A 26,482-nucleotide genomic window follows, 5' to 3' on the forward strand; every position below is an offset into this window, starting at 1 on the left:
TCTTAAGAATGGAGTGAAATACAAAATATTCATTGTGTTTCTCCATTTGCTGTGTAGTAGCCATGTCATGAGTGTGCCAAAAACAAACAAACAAGTCGTTTAAACTACCCTGTTTCAGAGCGCAGTGTAACAATGCTCAACACTAACTCACAACATTAGTAGATCCACACATTTTCTAATTGGCTAATTGTCGGTCCGCCTGTGGCTCTCATTGGACTGCTGGGAGTTTAACTGAGAAACTGCTGTTAAATGCCATAATACCAAATGAATCAGTCTACCCAGTCCAGCGTTACTCACCTGAATTCAATAATATTTAGCATAACACAACAAAACTCTCCATTTGGAAGAGGTCTACTTGGTGTGGTACATTTTAGTTTCGAAAGCTAGCGGTACTTTAACTACAAAATGGTCAGCTGGTAAGGTTACCAGGCATAAAAAGCACTTATCTGAATCATCTTGCCCTCAGGAAATGTGCACGCTGCTGAGATCGACGCTTGCTTCAGATGAAGCTGAAGACTTGAGTGTTGGCCAACTTGGCAACTGTATTTAGTTTAAATATATGTCCCTGGGATGCTCTTTGTCTATACAGTTGTATCAAACTGCTAGCATGGCACAAACACAAGCGCTCAGCCAACAAATTAAATTGATGTTTGCTGATTTGGACAAAGGAATACGTGATGTGAAATGAAACTATCTGCTGCAAAACAATGAAGATTTCCACCAAACTACAGCAAAAACAATATCACTTTCCCTCATTGCATTCAGAAACATGTACATGAAACTGCTTTTTTACCCCTGGTTTCTGCTTAGAACCAGATGAGCTGCTGATATGTCTCTGCTTTCATGTTTCTTTCTTTTCATTTACACTTTGAACAAAACGGATCTAAAATGTGAAAGAGTATAATCTGACACAGTACGGGGCCAAGATTTTAATCAGATCCATGTCACCCCTTCTGACATGCAAGACTTTACAAGCCTGCACAGTGATCAAAGAAGATGAGTATCACAGTCATCACCATGCAACATGCTGTCAGTGCTCACAGCGGTTCATCGGTTAATCTATTCTACATGTACTTTATAGTAACCCCCACCCCCCCAATATGAACAGAATAACATCCATGAATATTATTAACAAGCTGATTCTGTTAGTGTTTGATTATGACATCCATGATACAAAACTTAATTAAATGAATTTATTGAAGAGACCAACACAGTAGTATAAGATGTGTATGTGTGTAATTCAGTGGAAATGTGGAAGGACTGCACAGGAAAGAGACACAGACAAACAGTAATGAACAAGCGCTCTCTAACTCAGCTACTGAGGCATGGATTTACCATGGAAACAGCCTGGACCACTACTGGGATGTCAGGACACTCCCATTATGTTTACATTAATCACCATGGAAACAGCTTTGAGACTCGTGCGCGAGGAAGTGTGCGGACTTTAGATAATCCAATAAGACATGTGGAAGTGGAATACCCTGTTTATGTTCGCTACAAGGAACAAGTTTACAAGTAGGTGAGAGGGACAGTCCTCCGTTCAGCTTCTGTTATGTTTTCATATCAACTTTATAATGCTGGGCGTAGTTGTGTGTCGGGTGTGTCGTGGTGTTAACGGTTGGATCCAAGGACTATCGGCAATTACCAGTATATTGTAAACATGTAAGACCATGGCTTTGGTTTTTATTGTTGCCTATAATGTGATCATTCCTAAAGATAACATTTCAGAATTACTTGATAGTCTTTGATAAAAACATGCAAATCAAAAATAAAATGCCCACAAAAGCGTCCATGTGGCAAATAAAAAAGGTACAAGGCTGACTGCAGTGACGGCAACACAAACACTGCTAGCAGAACAGCAGAGCCTCGCAGTCAGTGCATGCTGAGAGCGAGACATATGGAGGGACAGAGAGAGCGAGAGACAGAGAGAGAGGACATTGAAAAAATTGCAATGCCAGAAAGGGCTAAAGATAAAAAATGGGCATTTTTTTATTTATTGATTTATGTAAAAGGGACAGTTTGACATCAATCCAGTACAATACAGCGTGTTGTATTATTGTCCACAATGCACAAACAAGACTGACAACATTTAATTACATAAAGCACAGCACACTATAAATACAAAACTACAAAGGATACTGTGTTCACATATATATAATCACACCTTAATGGTCATATTGGAGCATAAGTAATTCACACCAACATTTGTATCTGAGTGCATACTAATACAACCTTACATTTTATAAAAATGTCCCAACTTTAACCCAGTCCATAGACTGGGATATGAGTACAAAGACAAGACCTACATTTTAATGTTTTGTTTTTTTTATCAGCAAAAGACAATTGATTTTATATTGCTGTATAGGTGTCCAGCTTTAGAACATCATGTTTAAAACCTGGTAGAATAAACAGTTTTGATGCTCACTGCATCAGAGAAAAGGACATTTTCAGTTGTCCCTTTCGTGACAACCCCAAAAATTTCAATATGACTCATCACTGATTTAACTGTATTAAGGACTTGTTATGTTAAGTTATGTGAGATTAAGGGTGCGGCTGATTTGAGTGACAGGTGGCTACAGAAAACAGGGGCTGTAGCTGCCAGGCATTACCTCACCGAGGTATATGATGAATAATAAGACTGAGAAGCTATTTATGGACTCCCTGGTCCAGATATGTATTTTATTGTTTTATCACACAACCATAAGCTTGGTAATGTATCTAGCCTACCAGTTTCATTATCCACTTTTAACCATATAAAAGCAGTTTTCCTTGCAGCAATTAAAAATGAACCAAGCACCAACAACAAGAACATATTAAAATATGATATAAAACCATTTTAACTGTGCAGCCGATGTCTGCTTATGTCCACTAATTAAAGCAGGGTAAATGAGGTCATGATGAGGAGCGCTCCAGCTGGTATATATTCAGTACATGTACTATGTCTTCATGTTGGAAATGAAAATGTATTCCCCAGAGTCTCTGTCTTTCTCTCCTCTGTACCGCCTCCCTTTCTCAGATCTGCTGTTTTGTGTGTGCTTCTTCGTAATAGTGGGAGGATAGCACCACAATCAGTGAATACAACACTAAATCTTCTCAAATTGCTCCCTTAGCCCTACGTATACGCTACTTGCTAACCAAGTGCTAGCTGATAACTCCACCCTAAAAAAACACGTTCACTTCTGGCTCCAGCAAAACACCAAGAATGGGCAAACCACTGAGTGGCATCAACATGGTTAAATCTTTTCTATACAGACTATGCTTAAGGTTAGAGTTGATCTATTACACACTGTGAGGAAACGTCACTGTATAGGTGCTACCCTATTATTATATCTCATTTATCCTAAGCTGAAGTCACTCTTCCAGTCACAGTTCATTATGATTACATGATTTACCAAGTGTGTGGGTGGCTAGTGATATCCAACCATGTTCAGACAGGTGTACATCACGGCCTGACAATTCACTGAATGTACCTTGTTTGAGTTTAATAGAGGAGGATTAGTTCTTCCAGGAGTCTCTCTGTCACCGCCTAGACTTATGTTATCTAATCTAACTACGCTCTAAACGATTTCTTAATTAACGCAACAGTTCTAAACAAATGGACAGGTCTCTAATATGTGCACATATTGTACATTGTATCATGAAACAATGGAACCTCTGCAGACAACATTGTGGCATTTGGAAGTGTAAAAGTGAGCTTTACCTGAATAAAAAGCTTAAAAAGTGCATTTATAGTAAAGGAGACTATGAATGAAAATGTTATTACAAAAAGGAAACAATGCCTTCTCAGTGGCTGTCTAGTTTTATAGACATGTAACACAGTCATTAACAAGTCAGTCTTTGTCACCAATGGTTACCTACGTTTGTGTGATATTTAATGATGACATCACTATCAACAAGCCTACCGTAAATATTTAAAGGTGCTCCTTTTATGTCAGCAATAATAGGCAGCACAGTTGCCATTACTAACACGCACATGCTCATACTTGTTTTTATCAATCTGAATAAACTATGTAAATTCTTGAGCAGCTCTGCCGTATTATTTTACAAGCACACAAACTATACTGCCGTCACACCCAGACACAGTCACACGCTGCAGAACAGGTGTCAACATGATTGCGCTCCAGCATAATAGTTACTGTGTGAACTTTATTCTGGCTCTGTTCGACAGATTGTAAATCACTGCTAACTTCACAAACGCCCAAGTTACCCACACACACACGAGCACAACAAGAAGAGTGTAATCGGTAGCAGAGGGTTGCTTAGGGTGGCCTCCGGGTTGCAGTCAGTGGAATGAACTGTCACATCAGTGAAATGCATGAAATGCCGGCCCTTTATTAGGCCTGAAGTCTTCCCGGATGATGCAACCTAAAAATGATGTCAGCCCAGAATGATGCAGGGTCGATGAGTGAAGCAGGAGACATCTGTTTGGTTTTAAGGTGCTGCCAGGTTGAATCGGTTACCTTTGGTACCTTTCCAGTCTCTGTAATAAATGAAGCTAACAACGGCAGGCTGAGTGGTATTAATCCTCTCATTTAGCCTTAATTGGAGGATGTCGCTGACAAACAGACAGGAAACATGGGGGGAAGAGGGGAATGGCATTATGTCTATGTGAAAGCCGATTAGAAGCATGCTTAGTGTAGAGGACATGACCGAGAAATGGATGTTTTACAGCAGGGACGTAGCTTGCGTTACTTCCATTGCCAATTCACAATGGAAAAAAAAGAGTTTCCATAATGATTAAAAAAGGTCAGTGCAGAAACCAGATTTTAACCTAGTGCTTTAACCTATTTGTTAACAAAAATGGGCACCTTTAAGTGAATTTTCATGTACAATTCCTGCCCCAGGATTATGATACACTGAGCCAACGAGACTAAGTGGTGCTGTGTTAAGTAGTATAAAGTGCAAATCTACTTAAGAAGATGTGGTAGTTGCTTTACTCCAAATTCAAATGCTGAATAAAGAATCTTTTTTAATGCATATGCAAGCTAGACTGTGCATAGAAGAAAGAAAACATTTGTTTTTATAGGACAGCAGGTTTGCTGAGCACGATCCTGAGTTCTTCAATTATAATGATCATAATGTATGTATGTATATTTGTGTGTATATATACCCTATATTCTCAATTTGTAGGCCCAGTTCCACAACCAGCAGAGGTGTATTACAATTTTCCCAGTAAGTTAAATGCGTGTTTTGTAAGCTAATCAGTAAATCAGATTACTAGCTAGCAGGCAATACAGTGACTTAAAAATATAACAAACCATAATATTATCAGCTGAACACAAATGATGCTGTTTTAATAAATTAAAACGTATGTCGAATATTTTTAGCACCATCTCTTTTTATATCTTCAGCTTTACACTGAGAATTTTTATTCATTAACAGTAGGAGTTACAGAAAGATGGTTGATGGTAAGTTAAGGTGTGTGGGTGTTTTTTTTAAATATAACAACATTTTTTTTACAATCCTTGCTTCCTGTTTTGGCGCACCTGTCAATTAAAGTGGCCACATCCTACAGCCCAGTATCCCAGCGGATGAGTTCCATAACTGTGAACATTCTTCTTAATCCAAGTTAGGGATTTTAACTGGAAGTCAAGTAGCCACTTTGAGAAGCTTTTGACATTTCTGCATTGGTTGTTCGTCCGGTGGGAAGAGTCAGGGAAGAGCTGTGGGAGAAGGGCGATCTCTTTTCAAATTCTGACTTACTGAAGCTTCAACTGCATGTTAACACACTGATTCATTCATACATATTTAAGCATCTGAACACTCCCCTTTGGTCTAGTTTACATCGAGATGCTGAGAATACAGATCTGCATTCACAGCACTCTAATGTGAGAGACAAACAGCATTTTCCCAGACTGATTGGGGTAATATCCAAACATTTTCTTTGATTAGTTTGAACTGCTGTGGGCATCACTTGCGATACTGTTTGCATCCCAGTGGGTTTTTAAAGCACGCATCGGTTTAAGAGGGCTGACTGCATTTAATGTACATGTAAGCCCAGGCCCAAAGTGGCTTTCAGATAAAGGACTCAAACCTATAAAGGCTTGTGCTTGCCTCAGCGGTTGCACAACATCTCTTTGGGGGCAGGGATAGCTCAGTAGGTAAAGTGGTCACCCCATGATCGGAAGGTCGGCGGTTCGAATCCACTTAACGGCTACCCTGAGGTACCCCTGAGCAAGGTACCGTCCCTACACACTGCTCCCCGGGCGCCTGCTTAGTGGGCTGCCCACTGCTTCACTGAGTGAATGGGTCAAATGCAGAGAAAAACAAGTAATTTCCCCATGGGGATCAATAAAGTATCCATTATTATTATTATGTCTCTGTCTCTCGAAGTTTGAGACATTTTAACACTTCAAGATTCAACATTGTGTTCTGCTCAAGGACGACATGAATGCAACTGGCCCAAGTCGACCAAGATACACACACATATGCACACACACACATTTATCTGCGTACAGTAGTGGGACTGAAAATAGGTCTGCTATAATACAGAAAAAGCCTCCAAGGTGAAGATGACTGTGTGTGTGTACTGTATGTGTGTGTCACTGTAAAGTGTAACGCTTACCAAAACACAATGTGTATGTGAGTCATTTAATAATATTTAAATATGTGTGTGTGTGTGGGTATGCGTATTAGTTTTGGTATGTTTTATGTTTTCCACAGAAATTCCACAGGATTAAAATTTGGTGTGTGTGATATGCTGACATTTTGTTGGCACGGTGTGTTTTCAAGACCTGAGTCATGTATATCAGAGTGAGTCTGCCCCTTTTGTGTTTGTGCTTTTGTGTGTTATTTTCTTGTGTTGTGTGTGTGTGTGTGTGTGTGTGTGCACCTATGGTCTGCCCTAAATTACCTGTCCAGAAGATAGAGTGTGTTCTGGCCAGCAGCAAAGCTCCTGCGGTGCTGCTTCCATTAATGGCAGCGATCTTTTACAATCTGATGGGCAACGGCTAAGTGTTACCACAGCAACACTACTGCAAAATTAGAGAAACCTTCAAATGTATACAAAAATATGGATATGGGTCGACTTTTCTATATGGATCATATGTGCAAATTGACCTCAAATGCGACGTGATAGTGAAGTAAGCCACAGCTTTTGGGTAGCTGGGGGTAACTGAGGGAAATGTTTATGTCTAGGGAGTCGGTAACGAGGGTCAATTACTTTAATCAGCCGCTTAAATCAGACATATTCAACTGTGCTTACTGGCATTGTGCCTTTTACAACACAGTAGGGTGTTGCATTCGTGATATCACTGTGTCGTTTCAATTTCTGTAGTAGTGCACGATAGGGGTGAAAGTGTCTGGGACTCGTGAGTGCTACAAGGCACTGGCAATGCTTCAGCTGGTGAAAAAGCTTAATGGTATCACCTGCATTTGTGGAAATATGCTTTCAAAACAAAATGCTGTGCGTGCTACTGTGCTTCTTGGTCAGAATTTAAATTGCCAAAATCTCAGTGCAAGAAAAGGTTGTGCAAGGGTGCAACAAATAGTAAATCAGAATCATCAAAATCAAAATTCTGAAGTTGTTTGAAGATAGTAAGAACAGTAACTAATTAAATTACACCTTATATTACAAATTATAACAAAAATTGCTCTAAGATATAAATATCCCGGTATATTATGCACAATTACAGTGGAACAATACCAAACCTGAAGCCTTGCCTGTTGGACCTGTTGGTTCTCTTCTTTTATTGTTGGCTTGTTTCAGCACAACAACTAATCTTTTGTTGGCCTGGATGTGCGTGTATGTCCTTACAGAAGCAACAAGCAGCAAAAGCAGTAGTATATTGTGCACAACTTCCCTGTTAAGCTTGTATTACACTCCTGTGATGACATGTGGAGCTGATGAGTACTTTCATCTACTCCTTAGGATTGGACTGATGGCTGCCATTAAGCTCAATCTTGATTCCAGAGACAAGATTTCAATAGCCGTCTGCTAATATGATTCAAAGGTATCCTCTGGTGATTTCCAGGGTCGGAAAAAAACCCAACACATTACTACGCATGAGTGCATCACTGAACTGAATGGAACAGACCTCTTTTGGAGTTTCCCTCCTCCTGCCCTAAAAAAATCAATCCTAGCAGGGCAATCTATTCTCCTGCTCAGTGCTACCACAGCAGCAGACCAGAGATAAGGGAAAGCACAGATCTTTATGTTTGTGTAGAGGACAAAGGCACTGGCGCACACAGCCTGATTGATCATTTTATTATGCATTCGAAGCACTGCATCCTGTCAGGTGCTTCTGGGACAAACCTTTAACGCCGCTGCAGTTTACCATTAATTAATTAAGACTGTGATGGCAATCGTGAATGTGAAGATTCCATTAGCTTCTACTCTGTGTTCTGCATAATGAGCCACTGAGCTGGACTGGAAGGCCGATCTGAATCGCTGTACAAAATAAAACAGGAAGACAAGTGCTGTACTTTCAAATCAAAAGCTCTGTTCCTAGTACTGGCAGATGGTGGAAGGAGTGAAAGGGTGACAGGGAAAAAAAATCACCTCCAGCTTACTTATTCTTTGGCAATGAAAGAGGACAACGCTCAGAGCCCCTGAGGCCACCCCCTTAGGCTTCTACTTGCTTCGATTCCCCTCCCTCATTGCTTTTCATTACAATTCCTCATTTCTTATCTCTTCTTCCTTCCCCTCCTCCTCCTCCGCTCTAGCATTTCTTTTTTTTTTTCCTGGCTCTAATGGAAGCAATAAAGCCTTCAGGGGAAATATGCTAAGTTGCTTTCTGACTTGATTTCTGTTCAGGTAGAGGCTGCCACCCTGGTCAGAGCAGTGGGTATAACAGACATCAGCGTCTACTACTGAAGTGTCATCTGGGATAGGTTCAATCCTAACCTGGAAAAGGGGTTAAGAAAATGGATGGCTTGGAACACTTTCATAAGAATAAAAGTCTTCAGTGGCCCTCTGTGATCTACTTAGTGGATATCCAACTCAAAAAAGCACCACGCAGCTTTGTGTGATGGGAACTGGACAGAAAGCTACGGCGTTCACTGCATTCGGCCATCACGTGCTTCTGTGGCAATGCAAGGAATTATGGGAGAAGATGAAAATGAATTAAGCATTGAACTGAAGCCCAGGCATGTACTACGGAACAGTGTGAGTCTTAAGCTAATTAATAGTATGGTTTGCCAACTGGGACCGCTTGGCAGCTCTATAGAAGCGGCAGCTACCTCTGAGTGGCACTAACAGGAAACACAGGCCAGGTATGGAAGCCTGAAGTGAAACTACAACAGAGAAAACAGCACAAAGCATGACATTTACTGACAGGCACTTCATTTTGACTTATCCAGGAAACTGCATCTGCTGTGTTTCAGTGACAGAGTGAATCACAGAAGCATTTCAAATCAGAATGATGGCATTTCGTTTCACTGTCAGGTCTTTGAGACTAGTTCAGTCTGACTCATACATGGTGTAGGCTTCTTAGCTAGCAGGCTGCAAGGGTTTTAAAGACATGCTGAGGTCAGAAGGTCTAATTTCCTCCAGCATGAAACAATTCTGCAAGGACATTGTTTTTATTTAACTAGCTGCTGAAAATACATGTTTAGTCCATTATTTTGCTAAAAGCCTCGTTGCCACTGCTAAGATTCAACACATCTTTCTCATTTGACCACCAGAGCAACATTCTCAGAAACAGCGGCCCCTACAGGTACAAACATGAATGTACCTAAGAGGACTAATTACTGCACCTCAGTCTAACATGTACCTAAATGTTACATATACAGCATGTCTTACACATATTAGATATTTGCGTATTTTTCCTCTTTGATATTAAGGTGTTACTGCTTAATCTTGAGGTTCTGAATGAATACAAATATTTATATGAAATAAATTAATGACTATCCATCCAGTGTAAAGTTGTTGGCCATTTAATTTAAACATATTCCTGTATTCCTTACATTATTTTGTCTTTTGTGGCATTATCCCAACTGGGCTGGACAATCTGGAGTCTGGACTTAAAATTGTGTCAAATGTGTCAGAGGCAAGATTTAAGAAATTAGTACAGGTGTTACAATAAAAACACAGAACTTGTTGAAAGCAGTGACTCACAGTCTTGCAGACATCCCAAGTCATAATAAACACGTCCATCAATGCCTCATCAAGCAAGCTGTAACAAGAACTTACCAAACTAACATAAACTATAACTACGGATATCTCTTATGTATTTTTTCCTTTATTTTAGTTAGTTTTCCAAGTTTACAAAATCATTTCATTTAGTTTTGTTTTTTTTTCTTCAAAATTTTAGGTTTGATTTTTATTGTAGTTGATAAGATAAGATAAGATGCCACACAAATTATTTGTGCCACTCCAAAAAAAATAATTTCTGTCCACTATAAAGGAGAACATCACAGCCTGATACCTGCAGGTCTGACAGCAGCAGGTGTATCACTCCTGTTTCTACCTGGAGACAGCAGTCGCCACATTGTTCTGACACACAACACAAAATCATCCACAACACTACACACTAACTACACACTCCAAACACGCTAAACGTCACAAATCTCTCACATCTCAAAAGTCTCTCTCTCTCTCTCTCTTGCCGTCACTCCTAATCCGTCAACCCCCCCCCCCCCCTTTTTGTGTGTGTGTGTGTGTGTGTGTGTGTGGGGGGGGGGGGGGGGGGGGGGGTCGCTGCGCTGTCCTTAGATAGTAAACGTGACGAAACTGTTGAGGAAAAAACGCCGCGTATATATTGTTTATCATGGTTTTACGTGGCCTATCAACACAATTTATAAACTGGTATATGTCACCTTGTTGCTTTCTCTTTAAGTGGTCATGTGATTGGCTTACCACGACTACTTTATTCTTCCTCAGTCAAACAGCAGCACTCATCTTGTGATGTGCGGATCGATTCTGAAATATCAATTCCTCCGATACCAATCATTTATGTTCTAGAATCGATTCTCACATTAAAATATCGATATTTTAGTAATTTAGAGTAAATTTGTGGTTTATCATTAACAGGAACACAGTGGAAAGAAACTATAACATTCGGATTGTCTACATTCAAAGGAACTACTTCCTCTTCCGCCTTTCATAGTCATGATGTCATGGTGGGCTGGGATGATGGTTTCCTCTTAAAACCAACCACCCTTTCCTTGGTCTTTACAATCAAGAAAAGACTTGCCCTTTTCCATTATTAAATAAAATGTTTGAGAACTCCCTTTGTCTTCGTCTCCATTATATAAGAGGCTCATTGAAGATGCTATGATTATAGACTATTTTATTATAAATGGAATATAACTAACTCTAACTAATTTATATCTATAAATTGTAAAACGAGTTCCCATCCTAACTATCACAGGTAGAAGTTGCCTTGTGGGAGAAAGGCAGATTATTTGAAGAGAGCCAACAAAGGCTCGGGGAGACCTGTAAACTCCAAACAGAAAAGTCCCATCTGGCCCACCTTCTTGCTGTGAGGCGACAGTGCTAACACTGCACTGCTGAGCCACCCCCATGAATAAATCAGATTTGAGTTTAAAAAGCTTCCAAAGGAGCTCACTGGAGAACAAAAGGAAATCTGGGTTGAAAGAAAGATTCATTTTTACAATTTATTTATTTTTAATATATATATTTTTAAATAGTTCTGCCGGATCCCAGCAATTAACCTGGCGTTAACATGGTGGTGTCACTGTGAGGGTTCCCAGCCTAAAACGCTGGATTTAAAGTCCCGTTAACAGTTTTGTTGTTGATTTGTACACAGCACTTGAGAATCCTGTCATTACTGACCTAAATGTTGCCGGTGTTTGTTCTGGTTTGTTATGAATGAGTTGAGCATTTCCACAGGAATTAGCACTGAATAGCTGAAATCAGTTTGACATCTCGGCGCTGCTAAATTTGAGCTACAGCCTTGTAGCTTTTCCGCTCGCCAGCTGTCGAGACTCCTCATCACTAAATGCATTTGAGGCAAAACTGCTGGTGTGTCCATGTGTGTGTATGCACGTTTGCATGGGTGTTGAGGGGGGACACCTATCTGTCTGCACAGATTGACACGTGTTTCAGACCTCTGAGTATTAATGATCATAAACTTTAGTCCATTATCGGATCAGCGCTCTATTTCAAGCCTCCCAGCAACCGCATCCAGCTTATAATGGCCCCGAGCTTGAAAGCCTGTTGTCCCTGTGCTGTTGTGACACTGCTCTGGTGAACAGCTGTGTGCACACTGGTGTCTTGCTGCTCATGTCTAAATACAGCCACCTATTCAAATAGATGAACAGTGCGGGGAAGTTCATGTAGGAACATCAGAGGATTTGTAGGAACAGCCAATTTCTGTGCTGTAATACATGTTTTTGCTTTGCTTTGACATTAAAAACCATTCTTTATTGTAACCTTTCATTTCTTCACTCTATTACTCTCTCATTTACGGCACGCACTACCATTTGTCGTACATTAAAAAATAAAATGTCAGATAAATTTGAGGCTTGGCGTTATGCAGCAGAAACTTTTTTTTATATTTTACTGTGACTCCATTTTTCCCACTTATGGAAAACAAAATCATGTTTCCCCATTACTTATTAATTAATTAAATGTTAATTAATATTATATTAATTAAATGGCAGCCCTCAAATATGCTGCACTGAATACACTTTCTTCAACAAGAAAAAAACAAAACCCTTCCCTCTGCATGATATCCAACATGAGATGTACGGAGATGACAGTCGGACAAAATTAACGCAGGTGGCGTCGAGAACTGGACGGTAATCTTTCGCTTTGTTTTTCCTGACTGGGGGATTTGGTTTCAGACCTGTTGCGCAATCCTAAAGAGTTCTGACAACAACATCTGCTGTTCGAGAGGGAAATCAGGGATACAGCCTGCTGGGGCACAAATGCTTGTTGTGATGAGATTAGCAGTTGGGGATGACCCCCAGCACCCTTGTTGTCGTGATCAAAGAGGACAAGGAGTGCTGGGGGTCGGTAGACTTGCAGCAGCATGAGCAGTGTTACTGTTTTCCGTTGGCCTCTCGGAACATCATTAAACATCACTCGAGTATGTTCGGCCACGTTTACAAATATGTGCGTGGAAAGGTTCTTAACCTGCTCTTAAAGGTTTTTAATGATCTTTTATTAATTGCTGACTCTGCCACTTTAGTGCTTTTAGATCTGAGTGGATCATGGGATTATCTTGTCAGGACTGGAGAGCTGTGTGGCTATGAAGGAACTGCACTGACAGAAGTTTATCTTCACCCGCATCCACCCCCCCTTACATGTGGGGTCCCTCAAGGATCTATCCTTGGTTCACTACTTCTTTCCCTTTACATGCTCCTATTAGGATATATTTTCAGAAAATATGGAATCTCATGTCACTGTTATGCCAATAATTCTCAAATCTACTTTTACACTTAAAAAGAATTCTATGGATTCCCTAAAAATTTTGCTTGACTGCCTCGATGACATTAAATCATGGTTTGCATTACATTTTTTCAATGTTCAAAAAACTGAGATTGTACTGTTTGGACCTTCTGACCCTCGTTTTTCTTTTAGGGGTGACTTGGCCTTCTGGAAAATTGCAGTTTTTCATTTGAGAAACAAATAAATTCAATTATAAAAGCCAGCTTCTTCCAGCTCAGGGCCTTTGCAAGAATTAAAAACATTTTGTCATCTGCTGACTTCAACAAAGTGATTCATGCATTCATTTCATCCAGGCTTGACTACTGTAATAGTCTTTAGACCAGGCTCTGCTCTCTCGTCTTCAGCTAGTTCAGAATGCTGCAGCCTGACTCTTGACAGGCACTCGTAAACACGACCATATTTCCCCAGTCTGGGCTTGTTTACACTGGCTTCCAGTATGTTATAGAATTGATTTTAAGATTTTATCGCTTGTTTTTAAGTCTCTAAACGGATTAGCTCTGTCAGACCACTCTGAAATTTCAATAAAAATACTCCAATTAGAACTCCCAGGTCAGCTGATGAGTTGCTTCTAATTGTTCCTAGAAGCAGACTGAAACACAGAGGAGACCGAGCCTTTGCGATTGCTGTGCCCAAACTTTGGAACCTCTTCAAATTAGGATCTCTCCAACACTCGACATCTTTAAAACCCGTCTGAAAACACATCTTTACTAACTAGCTTTTAATTGTGACTCCGTTTTTGTTTTGTTCTTTGTGTGCGTTTGCTCTACTTTTTACCTTTTTACTATATACAGCACTTTGGTCAACCTGTGTTGTTTTTAAATGTGCTTATAAATAAATTGATTGACTGATATTTTAGTGAATCAGACTTTTATCTGTATAAGGAAACACACTTACCTGGACGTGAAGCAGAGAGCAAAGCTTGCATTGCTAAGGCGGAGAAAGTGCGACTAGAGAAACTTAAATAATTGTGTCTGAGACCTGAGGAGGAAGCCAGAGAAGTGGCAGCTTTCCGAAGTGTTCCCATCTGAGCAACAACCATTTCAAATAAGTAAATGAATAAAAAGTTGCATTCGGGCTAAAATAATGGGGGTGCTAAACAGTGATGAGAATAACGGCGTTACAAGTTAGTACAGTTACAGTTACTAACAAGAAAATGCGGTCCGTTACTATTTTTCAACAAACAGATGGTTGAAGCTGTGTTCAGCTTACCGCATCTTATATCAGTTGCACGGAAGTAGCTGACTACGTAAATAATCTGGACGCTACAGCTTTAAGCAGCTACGCGTGCTCCCGCGGACGGTAATCACGATCACTGTCTAGCACAACACCTGGGGCCAAGGGGGCCAAACAATCGCATGAGTGCTAGTGATGTGCACTGATTTCCTTTCCGATCTGATACCAAGTAATATTCAGGGTTAGGGCTGTTCGATATAACGATATATATCGGATGACGATATAAAAACGTCTATCGTTTCATTTTACGCTATCGTTTGTTTCGTGGTGTTGCAAAATAAACTGTTTACAGCAATATTTTTTCATCGTTTTGATGTCACTGTAGTGGTTATATTAATTTCTTAAAGTTCCCTCTTTCTCTTATATTTAATATAACCACACTACGGACGGACAAGCGCCTGTTTTTATGCGTTATGGTTAGCAACAACGATGGTAACACCATCGCATGTCCGCTTGTTTATGTTCCACATAAACCTTTCACAATAAAGCTCAAGATCCTGTTGAGACTTTTCAAAATAAACTGTTTATCAGACATTTTCAACTTAATAATGCAGGGTTCATCATATAGAAATAAAAAAACTGAAGTTGTGCGCTATTTGAACACCTTGCCTGCCTGCAGGACTAAAGGACTCTGTGAGAGACGTCTGTCTCGCCCTAGCAGCACCTGTCCCTCTCCTCCTCTTCAGTTCACCTCAACATACGCTCGTCATATTCTGTGATATGATTTACTCTGAGGTGTTTGACAAGGTTAGTGATGTTGCCACAACCATACATGCCAACCCTCCCGATTTTTCCGGGAGAATATAGAATTTCAGTGCTCCTCCCGAAAATCTCCCGGAGCCACAATTCTCCCGAATTTTTCCAGATTTTCCACCCGGACAACAAAATTGAAAAACCATATCACAGATGTCGGCAGCTACTTAGTTTTAATATTACTCTTATTTCTCTTTCTGGGTCGCAAAAAAACTTTTAACATATTTTCAGGTGAGAATGTAGCTGTGTAAACTTCAAATATCTGAGCCGACCAACACATCGTCTTCAAACCCCCGCGGTCTTTCACTACTCGGGTTAAACGTGATATATAAGTCACTTTGATAACTTAAAAATGTTATTGTTTGGCTTTTTCAGTGTTTTATTTGTTTGTGACTAAATCAGTTTGGCTGAGATTAAAGTTATTAGATTAGATTAAATTAAACTTTATTAATCCCTCTGGAGGGTTCCTCTGGGGTTTTATCACAGCTGAATAAACGTCAAACAAAAAGAGAGTTTACATCAGTGCCCGGTTATATTTTAGATAGCAAGGAGCAGACGGCAGAGTTTCACTCCACTGACGGAGCCTGCGACGTACTACCTGTCTTTCTTTAGACGACGAAGGCTGGGTCCTCAGGTGGAAGCAGCCTCTGAATTTGGACACCCCCGCTGTTTCCGGGCCGGCCAATAATAACAGTGACATTTAACGTATTTTATCCGATAAATAAACCCTGTAAAATGTATTTATCACCCCCCCAACTAGGGCTGGGCTATATCATACCGTTCACGGTAATACCGGTGTAATTTTGGGCAACGATAGGAAAATGAAATCGCGATAGAATATGGGTAAAACGAAGAGAAGAGCGAAAGTGGATCGTTAAATGAAACGGATGAACCAGAATTGGTTTGTAAAAATGCTGCAACTTTAGTGGTGTGGAACTGGTTTGGCTTTCGTCCGTCAGATACACAACAAAGCACTATTTTTGGTAGAGCATGCTAGCGGGCCGTCGTTATTACCGTGTTTTTTGGAAAATACAGCACACTTAAAATCAATCCTTTGATTTTTCTGAAAATCGACAGCGCCCCTTATAAACCCGTGTGAATTCTGGTTGTGTTTACTGACCTCGAAACAATTTTATGTGCACGGCACTCGAAAATCTGTCAGATGTTTTAGTACGACTTTGCTAAGCTACGAAGCCGCACCGCTTGATGGATTGTTGGAGCATTACGGCTATCATAGGCAGGAGCTTCGCGGAGTGATACGTACTGTGCTTCAACATAACATTACCGTATTGTGTGTGTATAACCTCTTTTTAAGTTTTGTGGAGATTATACATGGTTATGCTGAGGATATGTCGGCCAGTTTCCACTGGAAATGCCTTTTGGTTAAACTGTCAGCGAGGAATTTGCATTTGCACTGTTAAATATTTATATAACTTTAATGCCCATAAAAAACAGCTGCTTGTTTAAATGAAAATACATTGATGGGGTTTTTTGCACTAATAAAGTTGTGGAGTAGTAAAGTATTTTGTCTAGTGTCAATTATATCGTCAGTTATATCGTTATCGCAAATATTCAAATGTATATCTTGATAAATACTTTTGGTCATATCGCCCTGCTCTACTATCTATATTGATGTCCCTCCGGTACACCTGGACAAATCGTGTCCAGGGAGAAGGAGGTCTGAGCATCTCTGCAACCCTAACAGACGCACAGCTGGGTCTGGTCTGCAAAACACATGGATCCCATATAACAAAAAACTAAACAAAACACTAAACAAAACACTACAGGATTATAAACAACTAACAACCAATCACAGTTTACCAGCCTGAGAAAATGACTCAACGGCAGAAATAAAGAAAATGGAACAGATGCACAGATAAGCCTGGTGACACACTGTGAGTTTTCAAGCCTCAAACTGATTGTGAAAAAAAAAAAATCAACGTGCACGTACATATGTACAAAGTTACCTACCTACACCCCCCACACACATACACACAAACACACACAAAAGCATGTTTGCATACACGCACTTTTAAAAGCGTGGGCTTGCAGTCCACTAATGAAGTTGTCACATAGCAAACAATCATCTTTTGTTCTATTTTTAAGCTGCTATTTATAACAAGAAGAAAAGAAACTTTCAAATCGACATCGTGTATGTTGGCACAGCAAAGCTACACAATCGAGATAAGCAAAGTAGAGCTGCAGACATAAAGAGGAGCTATAGAGAGATCTCAAAGGTTGGAGAGATGAAGGGAGGGTGGACTGTGAAGTCCCAGAAACAGTGTAGAGAACGGTGCCAACCGCAGGGAAGTAGAGCATCAATTAAGGGCAGCGTGCCCTAGATGGGACAGTCAAGTTCCCACAATGCATCACCATCACGGCCACCACTTTACTTTCAGTCTCTGTTTTACACACACACAAAGCACAGCGCTAATGAAAGGTTTGGCATACACTGTACTCAGTGACACTTTTGCAGACCTCAACAAAATGTATTGTTAGACTATCTTCATGTATTTGTTGTTCAACATGTGCAGATATGAACTTTTCTTTTTTAACTGAACACATTACTGAAAAATGCTCACGGATGATGCTGTCACAGTCTCTAAGTCAGAGCAGCTTCAGTGTTTGTAGATTGCACTCTGCAGCACATGTAGCAGAGTAGCATCACAGGTAAGCACATGCTGTTGTTGAGGGCAGCAGTATTCAGATTTGACTGCCTTACAAATGCTGGAGGATTGGATGAATATATTGGCTTTTTGGCCAAGTTAATCACTGGTTGTTTTATTGTTTTGGTTTGTGAGTATGCCTAAGGCACAGTGATGTGGTGGTAAGCGCTGTTGACTCACAGCAAGTTTGCACGCAAACACGTCCTGTTCTCTTCAGGTACTCCAGCTTCCTCCCACAGTCCAAAGACATGCAGTTAGTGGAGTTGGGTTAAACAGGGATTCTAAATTGACCTTAGGTGTGAATGTGAGCGTGAATGGTTGTCTGGCTCTCTGCATCGATCTGTCCAGATGCATCACTGAAAACTCAACTTAGTAAATCATTCACTTCTAATCTCCTCCATTTATTCATGTACGTCTGGGTTGTGTGGATAGATGTCTAATCAAAGAAGACCTCTCTCTTCCCAGCCATCTCCTTTGCCTCTGGCAGCAGGACACCTAGGTGCTTCCAAGCCAGATGAGAGGTGGAATCTCTAAACATATCCTGGGTCTGTCCTAGTCCTCCTTCTGGGAGGACAGAAGGAGCCTCCTTCTGGGAGGACAGAAGGAGGACTAGGACAGACTCCTCCTCCAAGGGAGGAGGGAGCCAGTTGAGGTGCTGGAGAGATCCGGAATTGCATGGTGAGTCTCTTCTGAGGTAAGAGATAAGGTGAGTCCCAGTGACCCCTAAAGGGAGCAAAAGAAGAAGAATGGGGGCCTAATGATGTCTTCCCATAGACTTATATAGAAGTAGAGGTACTTTTGAAACCATTGGAGTAGTACCCTGCAAACCATAAAAAAGAAGACTGGTTTAAGGCACTTTAACCTGCATGTAGCCTTACTTTTCAGATCTGGAACCTACAGTTTATGCATATCACCAACCTCAGGTACTTCTGGCTCACAAGCCATCCCTACACTAACATTTATATTAATGATATCAAAGCACTAAATCGATATAGCAATAAAATCACAGCTAGTTTTCCTGTTTGTTGGTTTGCAAGCCTTAGCGTTTCCTCCTCAGTTCGCATTTGTCGCTCTCAATTGTGTCATTATCGCATTTATTTATGAAATGGAAAAACGGTTCAGGGCGCAGGGTGGGGAAGATTATATTTGGAACTCTGGATATGACCACAGACCCCGGATGCTTAAAGTTGTCCCGTTCGTCTTCATCATCATCCCTCCTGCTGAGAGCTGCAGCCTACCTGAGGCTCTCACACACGTGTACACACAAAGAACACACTGCTGTTAGTGCTGAATTATTGAGCAGAGAGCGACAGGGATGCACAGAGCATGCACACCAGGAGAGGGTAATAAGACACCAAGGAGAGCTTTATGTACATGACTCCAAACACACACATAAACACGAACGCACACACAGCTGCCAGCGTAAGCTAATCCTTCTGAGGTTTATCCAGTGTTAGGGGACACAAATATATGTCACACATTGGTATTAAGGCCCAGAACAGAAGAGGTGTTTAAGTGCACACAAACACACTATCCCAAAAAGAATCAAGGATGATCCAGCATGAGGAGACGGTGTCAGGTCTGTGACATCAAATCCTGTCGGTGCAGATGCAGCTCCAAAACGCTGACGCAGAGCACATTCAACACTGCAGCAACAGTCTGACTAGTCCTTTTTCAACTGCCCTCCTCAAAAAATAACTAAATAAATAAACGTGCTGCTACACCCGAACACAGTGCTGGTACCGAAGAAAAAAGTTACCCTGGAAACTCAATGAGCAAACACACTCAGGAATACAGGAATTTTTTTGTGAGCTGTTCCAGTCTGCTGCTTTCTTCCCTGATCTTCCAGCTTCATCACTCAAAACGGATCTGTTTCACATCCAGTCACCTCTCATCTTCCTCTTCTTCTTCCTTCTCTCCTAACAAATTACTCCCTCATCCCACACACACAGACACATTTGTATCCCCTTTCTGCTGATGCATCAGGTTCAAAGATCCGTCAGCAGCAGCCCTGGTTAATGTGTGGCTGCAACATGGCCGACTCGGATCACTGAATCCTGTACCAGCCTGCATCCTGAGCTTGTGCGTTTCTGTGTGTGCCTGTCTCTGTGTTTAATGTCGGGTCCAAAATTTGTGGCTGTTGTGGCGCAGAAGCAGACCAGACAAGCTAGCGGTCTAGCATCATTACACAATGTGACGGAACTTCCTTCCTATTCAGGGGAAGTTCTTCTAATCTGTCTGCTGTTAATCCCAATCTGTGTCCGCCCTGTTTGTCTCCCTCCAGGCTGCCGTCCAAACAGGCGCAGCTCACTGCTCGCAGCAGGAAACCAGAGAGGGCAGACAGATGCTCGCAGGGACTGGCTGTCAAGAGATTTGGGAGGCGTGGACCTGTGTTTCTGTTGCTGTTTAAATGAGGAGGAGAGGGAGCAAGGAGAGGAAGTGTGAAGGAGTCTAATTTGAAGTAGAAAAAAGCTTGCGAGTGCATTGGTGATACTGCTGTTGCTGCAGCTGCCAGGGGAATGAAATTCCTGCAGTCTGTTAAAGCCTCGCTGTCATCCACAAGAAAATCCCCTTCACGGCTACAGCTTAAGGTCACCTTTAACAACGCAGCAATCCTAAGTCACTGTAGAAGCCCCTATGTAAACATCCCATACAACAGAAAAGCCACCAGGAAAACAAACAAGAATACAGAAGGAGTCACTAAACGAATGTAAATCCATTCAACAGCAATAACTACTGTACTTACTTTGCAGGGAAATCAGAGACATCTGTATGCACAAAATTCAAGGAAAAACCAACATAAAGTGCCTTAGTAAGGCGAGTAGCCACCACTTACTGCCAAACCAGACGGGCTAGTCTTGAGTATTCCAGAAACTGCTGATTTTCTGGGATTTTCCCACACAATGCACTCTAAGGTTTACAGAGAATGGACTGAAAAAGAGAAAAAAGATGTGGTGAGCGGGCGTTCTCAGGATGGAAATCCCTGGTTGATGCCTGAGGTTAGAGGACAATGTCCAGGCTGCTTTGAGCTGATAGGAAGACAACGGTAACTCAAATAAGCATCTCTCAATGCACAACACAAAGACCCTGCCAAGTACCTGTCCTGACAACTAGGAACGGGAAAGTCAGGCTACAGTTCACACAGGCTCACCAAGACTGGTTGACACGAGTATGGAAAACATGGCCTGCTCTGATGAGTCTATCAACAGTTCAGCCTGCTGGCGGTGGTGTAATGGTGTAGGGGATATTTTCTTGGGAACCTCAGTAGGAAGTGAGCATTGTTTATTGCCGTTGACCATGTCCACCCCTTTATGATCACATTGAACCAATCTACTAGTGGGTAATGTGCCATGTCATAAAGCACAAATCCTCTCAAACTGGTTTCTTGAACATGACTCATCAGGTGTATCTGACATCCCCATATTGGTGTTGTTCCTGGATCCTGTTCCTGGATGTTGCTAAAGGTTGTCTACTGATGTCTACGCAGGAAAAAAACATGACCGCAGTGTTGAACCTGGACCAACGCTAATTATGATGAACAGCAGGAACAGTACTAATACAGGTATATCAGATATCAGAACAGTTACCAGACCTCAACCCAACAGAGCACCACTGGGATGTGGTTGAACAAGGAAATTCACATCATGAATGCGCAAGTCAACAAAACTGGAGCTACTGTCTGATGCTGTCAAGTCAATATGGACAAAATTCTGTAAGGAATGTTTCCAACACCTTGTTGAATCTCTGCCACTAAGAATTAAGGTAGTTCTGAAGGCGAAGCAGGGGTTCTACCCGTTCATTATTAGAGATGTGTACTTAAGAAAGTGGCTGATGACTGTATAGGTATTTAGCAGATAAATCAACAGACAGGGCCAACATCAGCCAATATTAATAATATTTAAATGCATCGCTACCTCTAAAATGACAAGTGCACCCATGCCATACCAGTAAAAAGCCACCCATAGCATAAAAAAACACCCTTTTTACAAATGATTTTGTCAGCTCTAACACAATCCTCAAGTCTCTGCATGTTTTGTTATGGAATAAATGAAATACGTGTACAGTCATTTCCATGGGAATCTGACAATGTGATGCCAAAGATGAGCGCAACAACATTGATTACAGCTACTCAAAAAGCTCTCAAAAGCCCTGCAAGCCTCTTTCAAAACATTACGAAAATACTACACTTGATGTGCTGATACCACAAAGCCCTGATTTAAAACCACTACAATCATTTATGTGTGTAATGTCACTGATTAAAAATATATGTCGACAGGCAGAACTAACGACGAGAGGCCGAAGTGGGTATATAAACGACTGAAAAGATAACATTTGTGAATTGTGAAGCTAGCTAAAAGTTCTCAATATTTGGTGTAAACAGTTATCACGCTAGCTAAAAGTAATCCCTAACAAACTGAAACAGCTGAACATCTTGTGTAAGCGGAATATTCAGCTGCTATAAAGTCATTAGTACATAGTACTCGGTGCTTTATTACACAGCGATGCCACAGCACGAAATCCACTGACGTGATTAAAGCCCCCCGCTGAGCAACCACAGAGCTCCGACAAGCATCCGCAAGAAGACTACAGTAATAGCAACACAGAAGAAGAATGTAGAAAGCGGTCCAAGAGTCAGCACTCATGCACATTTCAAGTCCATTTGAACGCTGCCCCCGAGCGCAGTAAGGGCTGCTGGGAGAGTTTACGGTGGTAAACTCTCCCAGCAGCCCCGTTTGTAGACAGACACAAGCCCGGATGGATATTACTGGACTATCACTCAGACCAACGAGGTGAACTCAGACAAAAACCGTGTGTACTCACGTGCCGAGGACTTCTTTAAAATCAAAAATCTTCTTAATGTCGTCGACTTGTTTTTTCCACGTTTCCCCTCTGCCGGTGGTGTCTCCGTTCTCCCGAGCCATGGCGCTGCTTTGCCGGCCCAAGTCCGACCCCAACACTGGGCTGCGGGAGCAAGGATGCGAAAATAAAATAAGACTACAGGAGGAGGGGTGGTGTTGGGGAAGAAGACGTGGGCTAGAGTGTTAGGGGTTTGAGAGTCCTGATGGTCTGGGATCCGCTGCTGCAGGACCATGTGAGTCCTCCTGCAGGTTACCGTGTCCCCGCTTCCTCCTCCTCTTTCTCTCTCTCACTCTCTCTCCCTTTACCCGCTCCCCTCCTGCCTCCTCCTCCCGTCTGGATAGTGGCTGAGTAAACGTGGACGAAAGACAAAAGAGCCTCCGCCACGGTCTTTCAAAATAAGAGCATGTTACTTGACAAGCCAAAATTTAGCTGGAATAATATTATTAATAATATTTTTTCTTGCAACCGCCACAGCTATTATACAGTCTTCAATCAGCCCCAGAATCCCTAGGCTAACAGTAAACTCAAAGCATAGGATCTAAGAACGGGGGAAATCATTTGCTGACGCTATCAGACTTCATTAGCTTATGGTATGAACAAGGAAAAAAAAGGTGAAAAAAACCCTGTAAAACACAATAAAATAAATCGAGTAGACTAATTTTTTGGACTTTCACCAATGGGGGCGGGAAGTAGTAAATAAATTAATTAGTCTAAAAAAAACACTCTTCCAGATTTTTTATTTTCTTATCCAATGACGTTTTGTTTTTGTTTTTTCCATTCACTGGATAAGAAATTAACCAATAATTGAAATAACCTATTTTCTGGGTTTACAGTCAAATAAAATGGAAACTCATACTTCACTTTCACCAAACTGGTTAATCACGTCTCACTCTTGATAGATGTTTTATCAAACAGTTTCACATATACGCTATCTGGAGTGATTTATTTCACGCCACTCAATTTTTTCCCCAAAAAAATTTGTTTTATATTGAAGACAGAACCTCACAACTTCCGGCATCGCGTTTGTCAAGCATCTCTAACTTGGCGGCTAATCTGCCTCCACCTGCAATTCGATAAACGTCTTTAATAAACGCCTTTAATTGGTGAACCCCCCCCCCCCCCCCCCCCCCCCCCCATCAACATGTCGGGGGACCAGGAGGGGGGTTCCCACTGGTGCACAAAATATCTAGTGTGTTCAAATCCACCTCTTTGCTTCTATGATTGTGATTGTTTATTTAACAACTGCGTCCAAGTCATACTCTGGCAGTGAGTGTTATGACATTAAAGGGAGCCGGTGGAATGCTGTTCCTTGCATCCTGCTACTTCTTTTGAGCAGCAAATTCGCAATGCGCCAGCATTATGACAACAGCTATCACGTATTCATCACCATGTGGGATCCCTAAAGGCGTCCATGTGGCTCAGCGGGGCGCCCAGGGATCAGCGGGGAGCCCAGCTGCAGCAGCGTGCTCACCTAAGTTACAGTGGTCCTCATAACACCTGGATTGCAGACGGAAAGAGCGGTGATCCCCGGGCTCTGACAGCTGCAGGGGCTGAGGTCAGCTCAGGCCGCGTTACTGCCCACAACACACGCGCACATACACGCGCGCACACACACTAGGTTATGTTTGCACTATAAGGAGACAGAGAGAGATAGAGAGAGAGGGGGGTGGAGGACAATGTGTTGCAGCTTCAGCTGCTCATGAGTATTCCGGCTGCAAACTACTGCAGCTCTTCCTCAGCAGCATCCGAGGAAAACTCCTCTCCCCCACGCTTCTCCCCCCTCATCCTAGTCTTTTTCTCTGAGTCAGCAAATCTGACCTCCCCCGGTGAAAGATGATTACCCGGCTGCAAAGGGAGGGAGGATCCGAGGTGGGTGTTAGAGCCATGGTTAAAAAAGAAGATGAAGGTCAAGGAAGACGAATGGGGCCCACTTACTGCCTGCAGCTTGAACACTGACATTTTAAATGCAGACATGTGCGCACGTACAGAAATCATTTGCCTGGCTGAGATGCTGATATACATATTTCCTCTAATGTCAAACCCTCCAACGATTTCACACTCTGAAATGGCTTGTATTAAACGATCCACTCCCAGCCCCCACCCTCAGTACAGCTTCCATCCTACCTGACATCTGACTTGATGTAATGTGTGGATGGATGAAAGGATTTCTTTAGCAGCTGATGTTATACTGAAATGCAGTCACGATCTACCATATTAAGGAGCTGGGGTTGACACATTTGCTTAGGTGCCAACCAAAGAAGCTGGATTTTGCGGTACTAAACATTACTGTCTTTGGAACAATAGGTCAGGATTTCAATCCTGGTCAGGGAATGCATTCCATAAGAGTATCCACAAAACACTATACTAGCCTGGAAGTCAGCTGTTGAGGAACAACGACAAACTGAAAAGATGTCTGAAACAAGGCATACATGGACTCAATGAACTGGCAGCTGACTCAATGACAGCGGATATATATGCAACACATGGGAACTATAGAATAGCAGAAAACAAACATCCACAATGACTGAGAAGCACGTGGCAGCTCAGTGCTATAACACAAATAGAACACAGATATGACTGAAGCTGGAGCTCCAGAGGTTACTGCACAGCATTTAGCATGAGCAGCATGGATATGATGAGGAAGCCCTGGTAAAGGACATCAGTCTAACTGAAGCACATGATGCCCAACCACTTGAAAGGAGAGATGCTGAGGATCAAAATTGACGGCAGAATAAAGGTAGCAACCGAGGCGATCACACCCAGCAGAAATAGAGATTCATCAGACCAGGCAACATTTTCCAATCTTCTGCTGACGAGTATTACTTAGCCTGTATGAACTGTAGCCTCGGCTTCCTGTTCTTAGCTGACAAGAGTGACACCTGGTGTGGTCTTCTGCTGCTTCAAGGTTCAGTGTGTTGGATACTCAGAGACACTCTTCTGCATACCTTGCATACAAGTGGTTAATTGAGCTATTGTTGCCTTCTTATCAGCCCTTATTACTGCCATATGATTGGCTCATGGACATATACTTTAAACAGTTGAACAAGTGTACCTAATAATGTGAGCAGAGAGTGTAACTGCAGGCCTATCGTATCTGTATTTTTTTTTAGCTTGATGCACTTAATGAACTGGACTCAGTGCGATTGTGTGTGTGTGTGTGTACATCTATATTTTTAATCACAGACTGGAGTTCATCATTAGCTAAGCTTTGTATTTACCCTTTAGTCTTTATGATCACGATCAGATTTTGTGATTTGCCCCCTCCCCCCAGCAGCAAATACCCTTTGTCACATTTCAGCAGACAAGCTCGTCCTTATTTGCAGGTCAAACTGGATGTTTACATACACGTTTCAGTTTCATAATGATGACAAGTGGTGAGGCGTATTCACAATATTTGTGTCATGCACACTGTTGCTGCTCGTCCACAGCGGTTTACCTGGCGAGCTGTACCTCTGACACCCACTCTTTCATCTCCCCATAATTGCTCCATCAATCCAGTGAAGAGGAAAAGGGGGAAAAAAGGAAAAGAAACAAAAGTACTGCCCTGTGTCGTGCGTGCGCAGCTCATTTAGCTCTCGGGGTAATGAGAGCTGTTGCGTAACAGTGCAATCAA

At 41.8% G+C, this 26,482-nt stretch overlaps 1 protein-coding gene across 1 annotated transcript in view; it reads right to left on the reverse strand.

The window, feature by feature from the left end:
* Nucleotides 1-23,214, reverse strand: part of camk1da (calcium/calmodulin-dependent protein kinase 1Da) — a 69,851-nt gene extending 46,637 nt beyond the window's left edge. The window contains exon 1 of the mRNA XM_082511113.1: nucleotides 22,831-23,214. Within this exon, the coding sequence (XP_082367239.1) occupies nucleotides 22,831-22,931 (101 nt within the window). The 5' untranslated portion in view covers nucleotides 22,932-23,214. The remainder of the gene's footprint in view (nucleotides 1-22,830) is intronic.
* Between the last annotated feature and the right edge of the window lie 3,268 nt (nucleotides 23,215-26,482).

Source organism: Aulonocara stuartgranti (genome assembly GCF_965226115.1).
Source record: "Aulonocara stuartgranti genome assembly, chromosome: 17".
NCBI classification, from domain to species: domain Eukaryota; kingdom Metazoa; phylum Chordata; class Actinopteri; order Cichliformes; family Cichlidae; genus Aulonocara; species Aulonocara stuartgranti.